Here is a 14,348-nt window from a genome sequence, read left to right on the forward strand (position 1 = left end):
AGCGTTTCCCAAACCTAATGACTCCCAAACCTTTTATTCCAGAGCAAATCCTGGGACCAGGGTTCCACCACACATACTTTGGGAATTGCTGTAATTCTCCAGAGTTTACCGAAATATCCTTGCTTACCAGCACGTACGGCTACGAGCTAAAAACCCCTTGTTCTGAAGACTATGAATTTCCAATTCATTTTGATAAGTTCTTAGAACAATTTCTAATGCAATCATTTCCCCTCGTTACTTGGCTTTTTTCTTAAGAAACCATCTTGATCAATTTGTCCAAGCTCTTGAAACAAAAATCTTGGACAAGTAAGCCCGTTTGTTCAATATAGTTTTTATTTTCACTTTCTATTTCTATATTTTATTTAAATAAAGTTTTCTATAAAATGATTATATGATTACCTCTAAAGTTGTCTATTTTCTTTTCTTCGTTTTTTTTACACTTTTGGCATTTTGTTTTATTTTTCCTCCGTATACCACAATGGAGAAGCATAAAGACACGAAGAATAATAAAATATGCTCTTACTTTTTTTTAAGTGATATACCAAACAAGAACTAAGCCGTGTACATGCGAATCTGAAAAATCAAATAAAGCATGAGTAAAACTTTCTACCATCCACCCACAGGAATATATCATCCCCCAAACCCAAATAATTCTGGAGTTTCCTACTGAAGTTACACCGAGGCAAATCCCCAGCAGCTGGATCTCTGTGTCATTTTGTAGTGATGACCAGCCCTCCTTCCTTCCTTCTGCAGTGGTTTTCTTCAGGATTTGGGCAAAAGTGGGATATGCCAGTTTTTAGCCTTTGCTATGGTCCTTGAAAGCCTTTACTTGGTTGACTTCCGGTAATTTATCTTTTAACATCAGGTAATTAGTTTTTTATTAAAAATCCATTATGGATTTCAAATTCTATTGTTGCTCCCTATGAGAGAACATTGGGATAACTCTGATCATGCTGGAAGGCCTGGAGCCCCAATCTCAGCCCAGGATGTCCATGGACTAGGCTGCTGCCCGGTGGCTGCTGGAAGCCAGCCCGGGAGGGAAGGACAGCACAGTTGTTCTAGAAACTTGCTATAAGCCCTGACCCAAACGCTTATTTCCAGCATTATGTCCCTACTTGCTAGAGCAGATTTAGAAAACATTGCTATTTAACATATTTATATAGTCACTCTTACAGGAATAGAATTTGAAAAATTATAGCACCGTTCCAAATTTTATTCCACCATTGTAGCATCATCATAGAATTTTACTGTTTGAAGGAGGCTTCGAGATCATCAAGTTCAGGGTTCCCAGGCTTCAGCGTGCATCGGCATCACCTGAAGAGCTGTTAAAACTGGCTTGCTGGGGCAGGCGCAGTAGTTAAGTGCGCACGTTCTGCTTCGGTGGTCCAGGGTTCGCTGGTTCGGAACCCCGGTGCGGACATGGCACCACTTGGCAAGCCGTGCTGTGGTAAGCATCCTACATATAACGTAGAGGAGGATGGGCACAGATGTTAGCTCAGGGCCAGTCTTCCTCAGTAAAAAGAGGAGAAATGGCAGCAGATGTTAGTGCAGGACTAATCTTCCTCAAAAAACAAAAAAACCTGGATTGCTGCTGCCACCCCAGAGTTTCTGATCCAGCAGGTCTGGGGTGGAGACTGAGAATTTGCATTCTTATCGGTTCCCAGGTGATGCTGATATTGCTAGTCCCAGGACCCCTCGTTGAGAAGCACTGTAGTAGAAAGCCACTGTAGAAGAAAACTCTTTCCTCCAGCCTACTCCAGAGAACCTGAGCATTCCTGGAGCCGGCCTTCAACCCAAACCCCACGGAGCTGTCAGGGAAAGGAGGAAAATGTGATTTCTGCAGGCCTGGGGGCAGCATGAGGATGACGCATTGGGAGGCCTCAGTGTTTATCAGGGGTATTCATCAGGAGAGCTGACTCCGTCACACGCTTCCCTGAAACTGCTGTGGCTTCACTTCCCGTCGGGGACCACATTTTGAGAACCACTGATCTGGTGCAACCTTTTCATTTTACAGACAAGGAAATGGAGCTTGGGCAGGGCAGGACAGCATGGCCAGTTAGCTGCTGACTCAGGAGGCTCCAGAGGCGGGGAGCCCTGACTTCCAGCCACTTCACATGCTCTGTCCCATCACCAGTTACCTAGTTTCTGCCTGTAAATGCACAGCCAGTTGTTTCTCAACAGTTAGCAATATCGGCAAGGCATTTTTAAACAGATTTTTCTCTTTGCTGACTGGGGAGATTGGTTTCTTAAATGACTTTCTGCTCTCTTCTCCCTAAATGTGGAAAATTCCGACACATCCCTGCTTTGGCTCTTGGTAAGATTAAGCTTTATATTTTTTAACCTATGTTTGGTTTTATTAACGGAAACTTCCCAAACGATCTATACAACAACTTTTTATATTTTCTTGGCTTACGGCTCCTACAGGTAGTGGTTCTTACTGTTAGCTTAATGTTTTTAGAACAACCTATAACCAATATATTTTGAGTGCAGAACAATTTTATTTACCTCTGAGCGTTCTAGTCATGTTTTTTGCTTTCTCTTTCGTGTACTTATCTTCCCCTTTCTACAGGGTTGTATTTTCTCTAATAACCTGGGCCATTTGTTTTTCCTAATGGCAAAGTTCTCTTCCGGGCACTGAGGCTGCAGTGCATCTGACACAGGTGTGGCAGCTGCTCCTGTCACACGTGAAGTCACTTCTCAAACCATCTGCCGTGTACACCTCTGTACTCTTGACAATGAAGGAGCCATAACAGGTGCTAACCCAGAGCTGCATATAGACACTCAATTAAAGATGGGTGTGACATGGCCAGAAATGGCATTTTTTTCTCCCTGTAGCCTAAGTGGCAGATCGGATCCTTATTGTGAATTTAAGAAAGTAGATGTTCTGAGGTTCAGTTGTACACCAACAATAAATGGGGTCATTTTTGCTGGTGCTTCAGAAACAATAATGCATAACCCAAACATAGTATTGTTTTGTGGGAAGAATAACGTATCTTCTGACTGGTTTTCTTCTACAACAGCTATTCAGTGAATAAATTTTATGAGGCAAGCAAGCCATTATGCATAATAATAAAATCCAGTAACAGCTTAAACAAGGCTTTCCATTTGCGCATGGGTGGATAAAACCAAGATATTATGCATAAGATTTGTTACAAGCACATTTTAATAACCAATGTGGTTATTGGATGGAAGGAAGAAAAGGCATATGTTTTGTTCTTTGTAAGTGATAAATTGAACTGCTTGGACTTAGGAAGAGTTTCTTGAGTTTCAATGGTAAAGTTAGCATCTAGGGAAAATCTACAAATTCGGGAGGGAAATAGCCTGAAAGTAAATAAAAGCCTTCCATCTTCTCTGGGCAGATTCTCAGAGACCCAAAATCTTATTATAAGTTAATAGAATCCTTATAATTAATTTATGTAATTGTAATTTATAAAATCACAGCTCAGTCTTCGCACATGGACGCAGCCATGGATACAACATAATTTTTTTGTCACAGAGAACGTTATGTATTTGAAAAGATGCAGGCTTTGTTTTTATTATTCAAAATTCAATTGTTAATTTTCGGTCAGTCAGCAGTTTAGATTTCCCTTTATATAAAATAAATGGAAGTATTTTATGACTTGATGACTCTCAATTAGCGTTGTTTCCCGAGCTGCAAAGCTGTTTAATCTGTCTCCACAATATTGCAAAAGGATATGAATATTTAGGCGCTTTCATAGCAACAGCTCTCAGGGAAAGCGCTCAGGAGACGCTCTGTACCGTAGGAACACATGCACGCCATTCACACCCATGTTTCTCATTTATATTTTCCCACCTTCTCTCTTCGCCTTCAGAACCAGCTCAGAATTTTCCTAGCCCCATCTCCTGCCCTTAATTGTGCTCTGGACATTCAGAACACACCAGGCATTCTGACGTTCCCATAATTTTGTCTTTAGTCTTCCTTCGGCTCTAACTGCCCTTTTCCCATCTGCTGATTCTGCCATGCATTCAGGATTGAGCTCCTATCAATTATTTCATGAAACTTCCCCAACCCAGCTCCTCTTCCCCCAGCGAGCTAGACAGTTCCCCAACGTTCCCGCAGCTCACTGAGCACCCTCCTACTCTGCTTGTACCCATCGGCTCTTAATTTATCTGTCTCCCACACACTCTGGAAGCTCTCGGGGGGAGAGACGACGTCTCTGTACCTGACATATAGCTGATGCCGGGCATTTGACATATAGCTGATGCCGGACGTTTGCCGAGTCAGTGAATGGTGAACTAGACTGCGCTTCTGTGTGCAAAGTTACCCCCAGCGACACCCCTTCTCCTGGCGAAGGGCAGCCCTCTGCCTCTGTCATTGCTCCAGTGGCCTCCTCTTCTTTGTCTCCAGTCTGACCGACCTCCACCCGAGTCCAACTCGCTCTCCAAAGTGACCATTCTAAACATCAGCTCTGATCTTATCCCTCTGCCTTGCCTATAGAATGAAGGACAAGGCCTGTAATGGGACATACAAAGTTCTCCCTCCGTAAGCTCATGCCTTATCTTATCATCTGCCTCATCCCTCCTTCTGCTTCATGTTCCCAAAATATCCAAGTGCTAGTGTAGTGGCTCCACACCCACCCACTGCTGTCTCTTGCTTCCACGCTGCTACCACACTGTTCCCAGTGGTTGGGAAGCTTTTCTCTCCCCTTCCCACCTCCTCCCCAACCAACTCCTAACCATCCTTGAAGACTCACTTTCTCAGAAGTCCTCCCGAGGAGGCCTCCCGTGTTGCCTGAGGCCTGGTGAGGGCCCCTGTCTGGGCTGCCTGTGCCCCTTTCTTACAGCACTAGCTGCACGGTGTGGAAATCAGCAGTTAATCGATTAAGCTGGAAGCACCCCCAAAAAAGAGCCTCTTGCCTTGTTCTCCTCTGTCTCCTTGGAGCCTGGCTCAGAGCCTGCACCGTGGTTATCAGGAAGTGCCTAATGTATAGAGTTGTCCTGAGGCTCCATAGGGCAGGCCGTGGGTTGTCCTTCTTTGAGCCTCCCATCCTTTCTCGTCTTTCTTCTGCCCTCAGTAGCACCTAATTTCCCTGCGGGACTCAACAAGCGTTGGGGAGGAACTTAAGTAAATCAGGCACAGGTGGCGACAGAGTGCGCTGTGCCTTCCCATAGCTAGAAACTAGAATAATACCAACTACTGCACCATGGCAGCTATTTATTTCTTTAAAAGAAAAAAACTATAGCCTTTTTTCTTTCATCACAGGAGTGCTCCCAATCACTTGTTTAAACTGGATGATAGAATAAAAAATACAGAAAGAGTAATTTTGAAATATCAACAAATTCACCTAACTAATGTGCCATGACAAAAGGCAATTGGTAAGAGTAGCACTATTGTATGTAAGTAAGAAAATAGCATGAAACTCCATAAAAAGATAGATTTTCAGGTTATGAAATGGACTAGACGGGGAAGGAAATGAGATGTGGAGGCTTGTGGTAACGCAGTCTTTGTCTACATATAACTCGGATGAAATCTGATTTAGAGTTGGTGTGTTTCCATAACGCTGACCTCTCTACTTCAAAATCAAATGTATTGGGTTAAGTTAAAAGCTAGTGTTTTCCCTCAACTCCAGACTTGACTATTTTATCAGTAAATTTAAAAGTAAAAAAGAAATGCATCCCTTTGGAGAGCTTTCTATTAGTTTGCCACCAAATCATAGTGTGTCGGCCAGACTTGTTTATTTCCTTCCCCTTCCTCAAGCGTTCCCTGATCCCTAGGTGCAGATCTCATTGATCATCCTGTATAACCTGGACCTGGGCCCCCTGCAGGATCTGTCTCTCCAGTATACTTCTAGAACATTCTGTAGAGTGTCCATGTGTGCTCATAGAGTCCCTTCTGTCCACCTGCAATGATGTCCAGGGTTTGTGAAGCCATCTGAGTAGAGGCTCATTTTTGACCCTGCATCCAATGACCTTCGGGAGCTACAGACCATCTAAATGTCCACGAGGCCCGATACCTCGTGAAGTCCCAACACAGTGAGGCTGCACGAAAGGAGAGCATGCCCTCTCCTTAACTAGAAATGTCACACTCCATCACCTGGCCTCGGAGCAGCATGGCTTGTGCCCAGGGGCACGTGAGTCCATCCTCCTCTGGGGAAAGCGCCCCCTTCTGTTTCCCCCAGGCTGCTGTCAACATGGGCTTTGCTCTAGCCCACGAGGCTAGGGGTGGCGGGGGGAATACAGGCTCCATAGCCCAACTCCATCGCCACCACCACAGCCCAAGGATAAAACTAGAAAAGCCCTCACTCACTGCCACCTTATCCTTCAGCTCCCAAATAACATCAAACCCAGAGATTAAGCCCTCCTCCCAGCCCTGTACCCATTCCATTCCAGCTGTGCAGTTTCTAGGGCCGTCAGGGGGCTTTTGGTCCAAGATGTCCAGGAACTCGCTGGGCCTTCATCTCTAGACGCTGCCATTGTTGAGTTGCATATCCTGGAGTATTCCCAACTAGTCAGAAAGACTGTTCGGTGCCCATTTTCACCCTGTGGGAATCCGCCTGGGCAGCCGAGAGGAAGGCTGTGAGTGCTGGTGCTGAATGGACTCATCAGGATTATTCAAGAACCCTCAGGACTGAGTCACCCATGTTTGAGACTCTGACTAGTCAGCCCAGTATGGGGTGAGAGACTGAAAAATGTGGTGATATATTTAAAGAAAGAAGAGTTTAGACAAATTTGCCTCAAAAACTTTTATTCTTTTCTGTAAATATTGAAGAATCAAACTCCCACCAAGGTCCCAGTCAGGCCTAGATATCTTTGACTCACCCCTTCATATGTTCCTTCAATAAACGTTGATTGAGGGCCTACTGGGTGCCTGGTACTGTTGAAGGAGCTGAAGATATAGGAGTGGACCAAAATCTACGTTCTAGAGAGAGGGATGAAGAGAATAAACCAATGAGTACTATAATAGACTCTATAAGTGCTGTGTATTAAGTGACACAACTAGATGGAGAGTGGAAGGGAATTTTAAAAAACTTTTTATTATGGAAAATTGCAAGTATATATAAAAGCAGAAAAAATTGTATAATGAACTATATATATTCACCACTCTGCTTCTACAATGATCAACCCAAGACCCTCTTCTCTAGCCCCGCCCACTCTCCCCACGCCACCATGGATTATTTTGAAATGAATCCCAGACATCCTATCATTTCCTCACACGTTTTGGCACGAATCTCTAAAAGAAAGGGAATGCTATTTAGATGGGGTAGTCAAGGAAGGTGTCTTCAAGGAGGTGACTGCAGGGAAGACACGTGTGAAGGGAAAGAGAGTTGCAGACATACAACCGGCAAATGCGAACATCCTGATGAAGCTGAGGATTCGCCCAAAGGCAAATGCGACCACCAGTGAGGGGCAGAGGGGGCTCAGTTCTAAAACAACAGTACGACCAGAAGTTGCTAGAAAGAATAAAAATTTTATAGCAACACTTATATAGCGCTTACTGTATGCCAGGAACCCTTCTAATATTTTGCACGCGTAGTTTTCACAATAACCCTACGAAGTCATTACCACTATTATTATTCCCGTCTTACTAAAACTGAAAGAACTGGGACACAGAAAGTGTCTTAGTCTGTTTGGGCTGCCATAAAGAAATGCTACCGACTGGGTGGCTTATAAACAACAGAAATTTACTTCTCACAGTTCTGGAGGCTGGGGGTTCAAGAGCAAGGCACCAGCATGGTTGAGTTCCGGTGAGAGCGCCCTTCCTGGTTCACAGCGTCTTCTCCTTGGGTCTTCAAGAGGTAGAAGGGGCTAGAGATTTCCATGGGGTCTCTTTTATAAGGGCACTAATCCCACTGATGAGGGCTCCACTCTTGTGACTGAAGCGCCCCACAAAGACCCCACTTCCTAATACCATCATCTTTGAGGTTTAGGACTTCTACACATGAAACTGGGGGCGTTGAGAGGGGACAAATATTCAAGCCATAGGAGAAAGGTACAACTAGTCACTGGCAGCCCTGAGACTGGAACTCAGGCAATCTGGTTCCCAAATTCAAGCTCTTAATCCTCACACTGTGCTGCTTCCTCTTTCGGGTAGAATGGCTCATTCACTGCCAGTCACATTCGTGTGCAACCCCGAGCAAGTGCAGGGGCACAGACTCAGAGCTGTCCTTCCCAGGTCTCTTTGAACTCATCACTTCTTCTCTCACTGACCCCGACACTGCCACCCCCCCCAGGTCTGGATACCACTCCCTGGCCAGCTCATCTTCTCCTATTTCTCTTCCCACCAAAATCTCTTTCCCTGTTCGACTATAAGCCCCATGAGGGTAGGGAATATGTCAATCTGTCATTGACACAGTGCCCAAAGTAGAGTGGGCACTGAATAAATGTTTGTAGGATGAGGACATTAATGAGTGAAAGGAAGTGACGTTTGCACTGTAGCAGGCAATGTAAATGGCCCGCCCAGGTCCCCTGGAATCCCTCTTTTCATGAGTTGCCCCCACCCCTTTGAGGGGCTTTCAACAACTGGCACCTGCAGCTCTTCTTCCAAGGGCTCCACTTTACCCCAAAAGCAAAGCGCCACCAGTGCCCAGGGGTTTGATTTCTAACCTCACCTTGACCCCAGAGGCTGTTAACTGGTCCTGTCAGATGTGGAGTGTGAAGGCCTAGCTTCCTTGCCTTGGGCTGGGACTGCTCTGAGGCTTAACTCACGCTCCAGAGCCCCTGCAGGATGCAATTTCTCCCTTCTCCATCCCGTTTCTGGGGAACCCAACCTCAGACATTAGGTCATCTTAAAAATGCCTCTGTTAGCCAACGCGGCTGGATGTTGGAGCACTAATAGAAAGTTGTTATACTTACAGTTTTACCATAAAAGAAAAGTAAAATATAATTAATGCTAAAACTATACGGAAATCAATGTGATTTTATATTGATGAATCAAAGGTATTTTCAGATATTGCAGTGTCTCAATCATCCCGGCAAATCTCAGCACTCCAGCCCGACACTTCTCAGCAACAGTAATGGAGATTTCTGTTGCCAGAAAGTTGGATGGTCAGCATCCAGCACGTTGCCTTCTCTGCAGGGAAGTGAGCAGAAAGCAAGTGACAAAGCTTGGCTCAATAGAAAACCTCACAAAACCAATTTCTAACTGTTACAAGGGTTTTATAACACATAATAATCATGGCACCACGGGGAAAAGCCTGGTAGGATAAAATACATATCAAGTAGGTTGTTGAGATGAATATGGCCACCCTTCCAGAATTTATTTACTGGTATTTCCTTGACCTTTTAAGAGAAAATTGAGGGTAAGAAGTGGAAGTACTGATTTGGTTAAAAGGGTTCCAGGAACCAAGAGGCACGGTTTTCACATACACAGTATAAGAAAAGTCAAGGACCTAATGTATATAAATGAACTTGAAAAGCCACGTTGGCCCTCCTGTTTCCAGGCAGCCACTGCAAGTTATTCAATGAGTAGCGAATTGTGATGAATGCATTTCTGAACGTGCTCATTTAAAAACAAATGGCACCATAGTTTCAGGGTTCTAAATTGAAAAGTTAGTAACAAAAGAGCTGCTCCAAAATCCATACTCTATAAAATCCACATAGCTCATGAGGAGAATGATAAAATTATAGATCATGGCCAATTACACTCCAAAGAAAAGTTTTGAGCCTGCTGCCTTCATAAGGCCCTCTTGGAATAAAGACATAAACATAGGAATATACCATCATAGCTAAATTGCCTCATCATGCTGCCATATTTTTGTAAATAATATTTGTAATAACAGAATAATATAACCAGAAAATTTTCATGAAAAGTATTATGACTACTAATACTCAAATTCAAGAAATACTCAGATTCTTTAGGAAGCTGTAGGATGTGAATCTTTCAGAGAATGTGAAGATGGTAGGGCAAGACTTGGAGAAAGACACCCTTCCATCATGTAGTGACATCTTCTAGGGTGACACTCATGTGATGTCATACATATGATATCATCTAAGAGTGCTCCTTGAAAAGACTTTATCAAAGTTTTCCTTCGCATCACCATTTAGTGTCCACAGACAACAAGAATGTGCACAAAACCCTTTAGATTTGGGAATACAGATTTATTCTCATGATGCGATGAGCACCCAGTATCCATATTGATATGTGAATAGAGAAATAAACCATTGTAAAAAAAAAATCCCTTAGGATTTACAAGGGAATCCTTACAAATGAGACGTGGTGTACTTAAAGTCACAAGCCAAGGCAATCTGCCTTCAGAGCTGATGCCCTCAACTACATGAATGGATGGGCAGGGTTCTGTGAGGTTTGGAGTCCTTCCTTACTGGTTCAAAACTATTTTTTTTAATTATTCTTTTATTTTATTCTCTAAAATTCGGGGCAAGGGGCAGGGGACTATCTTAAGAAATTAGTGTTTCTATTAGTAAGTTTTTGGGCTATCTGAGGATTCCAGAACTTGATGTACTCAAGGCCCAGAATCCATTTGGATGTAGCATGAGAATTCTAGCCCTTTGCAAATCCTGGCTTCGGGAACTTCCGCATTTATAAAGCAGCGTGCACCAGAATTCAGCATGTCTTTCGAGCTGGTCTGTTGAAAGCACAAGTATGTAATACAGTCAGACTTCATTTGGGCCATCCTTTGCTGGTTAGGTACATTAGCAGTGAAAGATCTGAAGGCATAAATTTGGCAGCAACTTCAAAATATCCAGTTGGTCCTGGAACGTTAACATGCTCATTATGTGCATTTATTGTGCCTGGGCTCCCCGCTGTCCAACTCTACGCTGAGTCTCCAATCAAGGAGAAGTATTGATAGGAACACGGCTAATATGACATGACTGGGGACAATACAGAGTGACATGACCTGAGGTGATGAAGACAGCACGTATGGTTTCCCGACCATCCCTTCCCCCATCCCTGCCACATATCTTAATGCATATTACATCCCTGCCTTGGCAGTCCCAGACAGAAAAGCCAAAAGATATTTAGGAATCTGCGTTCATCAACCAATGGTCTACCTGAATACTGTCAGCTTGCAGACTGACTTGTACCCGCTGTCTGTGGATACCACACTCCCTCACCTTTCTTCTAGCTCTGCTTCTGGGGGCCAGGAGGCATCTCCCCAGAGCCTGCATGCCTTTCGCAAAAACCTAGGGATGCAGGATAGGAAATAAGAGAGTTATCGAGTTGGCATTTGCTCCATTAAGAGGGAAAAGCAGCAAAAAAGAGGAACAAACTGTATTTCAACCTAGGACCAGGATATAGAGGAAATAAACATCAAACCTGGACAAAATGTGTATATTTGCGGTTGCTCAAACAATCTTCTGAAACAGTAGAAGTGCACCCATTCCTGGCCCCATGACGCAAAGCCTCGGCAGCCCACGTTTAAGTAGACACTGTATTTTATATTCAGAACAATAGTTTATGTAATGCCTAAATTTACAGCAAATACATAGGACTATAGCTGAACAACACACTAGTGTCCTAAACGTAGGGAATTCTCAATGTGCAGTATTGTATTGTATCCAGAGAGTAATTTGAGAATTTCCTATGTAAATTCTTGATTGACCTAGACATTAGGGAAACGTCTTACAATTTCTAAAAATGTTTTCTCTTCATTCAATAGGAATCACTGTCCGTCTTCTTCAGAGAGCATTCAGTATGTACTGATTTAAATTTTTCACCCCAAATTCATGGGCAAATTCAACACTAAAACTAAACTGCACCTAACTTGATATTTCTTTGAGGATTAAGAAGCTTATTGTGAGATCTCCCTGAACTCAGGAATTTCATGATGATTTCAGCTTGTGTTGCATAAAAGAAGTGGAAACACAGCAGCAGGCAGATGACCTGAATTTGGTGTACAGAGGAGCAGTGTCTGTCCTGGCATTTGGGGGAAAATATCCCTCCAGGGGTCTTCTCACTTTAGGAGTGAAAAAAAAAAAAAAAAAAAAAACACAATATGAACTCTTTCACCTTAGGTGGTTAAGCCAAAAACAAGGAGAGTTTTCTGTCTACGTATACCATTACTTGCCTCATATACACTATAAAACCATGCTCAGAAAATTAAGATCAAGCAAGGCCAACCTGCATTTTAAATCCCATGGTGGTAATCTGGGATAAGACAGGGTTTCTCTTTAGGCCGATGAATGAGAATTTTTTCTCCTTAAAAAGAAAACGATTGTCGTCTTTTAGGAGAGAGATAAAGGCAAAAGACACATAAAGTCACGAGCTTAAAATGGACTTTCATTTCTAAAAAAATGTGCTGGGTCAATGGAATTACAATAGGACTTGTTATGTGAGATTTGGTTATAAATGAATAAAGAAACCAATAAGATGAGGATATCACACTAATGAAAAAAGAATTATTAAATTCCTGCCCTTTTTGATGTTTCCTCTGACAATTAGTATTTCCCTCCTCATCAGATGATACAAACTCTAGGCAAATTTCCAAAGGAATTAAGTAATAAAACGTGTTTTGAGGATAAGAAAGAAAGAGGAAAGAAGGAAAATAAAGAGAGAAAGAAAAAGACTGAGACAGAGAATGGAGAAAGTAAAAGAAAGGCCTCTTTAAAAGAGCTTGTAGGACTTGAATTAAGTATGGCATTAATTTTTTTTCCACCAAGACTTAGTCTTGGCAGGTTTCTGCTAAAATGCAGGAATTTCATGGATGTGGGAACTGGTGATGGAAAATGCATTATTATACACAACAATTGTTGTACTTGAGAGAAACTGTATGGGAAAAAATAACACCCTAGAATAAATACAAATGAAATTCATGTATCAAAACCAATACTGTGAAAATAGTTTAAATGTTTCTTGAATTTATATCTAGTCATTAACCTAAATGCAGATTTTAGTTCAAGCCACACTTCTGCCTCATGGTCAGAAGGCCTGAAAACCTGTGGCGTGGAAAATTGGCAGGATAAAGAATATTGAATTGGTCTCCGTGAAAAAACAGATTTTGGCAGCCATAACCTCCTCCTTGAACAGGTTCCCCCCCAGCAGTCAAATTCTCCTCCCTGTTTCCCTCTTGTCCCAGGAAAGAGGCCAGGAAGGCCATATATTAGCGAAAACAGCAAGCAGATGTCAACCTGACCATTCACCAAAGGACCTTTCTCATTGGCTTTGAGTTCCATGGTCAGGATGAGGCCCCCAGAAGGTCCCAACCCTAGGCTCAGCCTCAGAGAGGCTAGAAGTTTCCATTTCTACTAACTTTGGTTCCCTCTTTCCTTGGAGAAAGAGGTGGAGGGAGGCATCTGCCACAACCAATGACCCTAAAAGAAACTGCAAATTCACAAATGGAAATGATAAATTCACTTGCAGAAATCCTTAAAATCTATTCCTCTCTTCCACTCCCACCCCATCCTTTTTAATGCCACGTTCTGTTACCTCAAGGAAACTTGACACTTCCTCAGAGTTTTATTTCGGCTAGAGGACAAAATCCAGGGACTTCAAAATCCTTTCTCTACCTGGGAAGATCCTAAGGGCCCGCCTCACCCCTGGGGCCCACCTCACCCTCTCCTGGGGCTAGTCCTAAATCCAGCTCCATTTAGCAGCCCAGGGTTGGTGGAAAGTATTTTCCTTCCAACCTCCTCCAAACCCCACAGCTTGAGAGGAAATGTTCCCCAGGCCCCTCCGGGGGGTTTGGGGCCCTTTGCATGAGCGAAATGGGGCGAGAACGTCCTGCTGAGTGAATATTGTATCCTGTGCTGTCTGTGCCTCTCTCAGTGGTTTCACCCTGATCTTTTCTCTCTTTGCAGCTGGTTAATAATCCACTAGCAAGTCAGGCTGCAGCGGCTGCAGCAGCAGCAGCCATGGGCTCCATAGCAAGCTCACAGGCCTTTGGCAATACCCTCTCCAGTCTTCAGGGGGTCACGGGTCAACTAGTTACTAATGCACAAGGACAGGTGAGTGGGAGACGGGGACAAGAGTGAATTTTTATGGCAGCTTGAACTCGGAAAGGAAATGAATTTCTTTTGCATGACAGTGATATGTAACCGCATCCATTCGAGGCAAATAAATAATGTTTACTAGCAATGTCAAGAATAGGAGAAGGTTTGGGAGGTGTTTCTATATTTTAGAAGCGAGAATTTTTTTCCTTCCGCCTAGAATGTCTAAGTTTTATTTTAGTTTTATTTCTATACGATGGCTCATGTTATGACCTTAATGGAAGAAATTACTTTTCAAGACTGGGGCACTCTTTGAAAAAAAGGTTACATTTTTAAAATAAAATTTCGGTTTTGTCTTTTTATTTTTTCACTTTTTTTTTAACTTGGATAATGGAGGAAACTGGTAAGTTTCCCTCCCTAATTGCTCCAAGCTTTCTAAATTAGCCTTAATAAAGCTATGAGTCTATGAGAAGTTCATGGGCAACAACTGAAAAAGTTCTGTG

At 43.1% G+C, this 14,348-nt stretch overlaps 1 protein-coding gene across 8 annotated transcripts in view; it reads left to right on the forward strand.

The window, feature by feature from the left end:
• The window catches only part of POU6F2 (POU class 6 homeobox 2), a 459,108-nt gene that overhangs the window by 391,824 nt on the left and 52,936 nt on the right, over positions 1–14,348 (forward strand). For 3 of the 8 annotated variants that reach the window (XM_070615454.1, XM_070615451.1, XM_070615453.1), the window contains exon 6: positions 13,717–13,863. The exons of the other annotated variants lie outside the window; for them this stretch is intronic. In XM_070615454.1, the coding sequence (XP_070471555.1) occupies positions 13,717–13,863 (147 nt within the window). The remainder of the gene's footprint in view (positions 1–13,716; positions 13,864–14,348) is intronic. 8 annotated transcript variants of the gene reach the window in all.

The sequence above is a fragment of the Equus przewalskii genome, chromosome 4 (assembly GCF_037783145.1).
Source record: "Equus przewalskii isolate Varuska chromosome 4, EquPr2, whole genome shotgun sequence".
Lineage (NCBI taxonomy): Eukaryota > Metazoa > Chordata > Mammalia > Perissodactyla > Equidae > Equus > Equus przewalskii.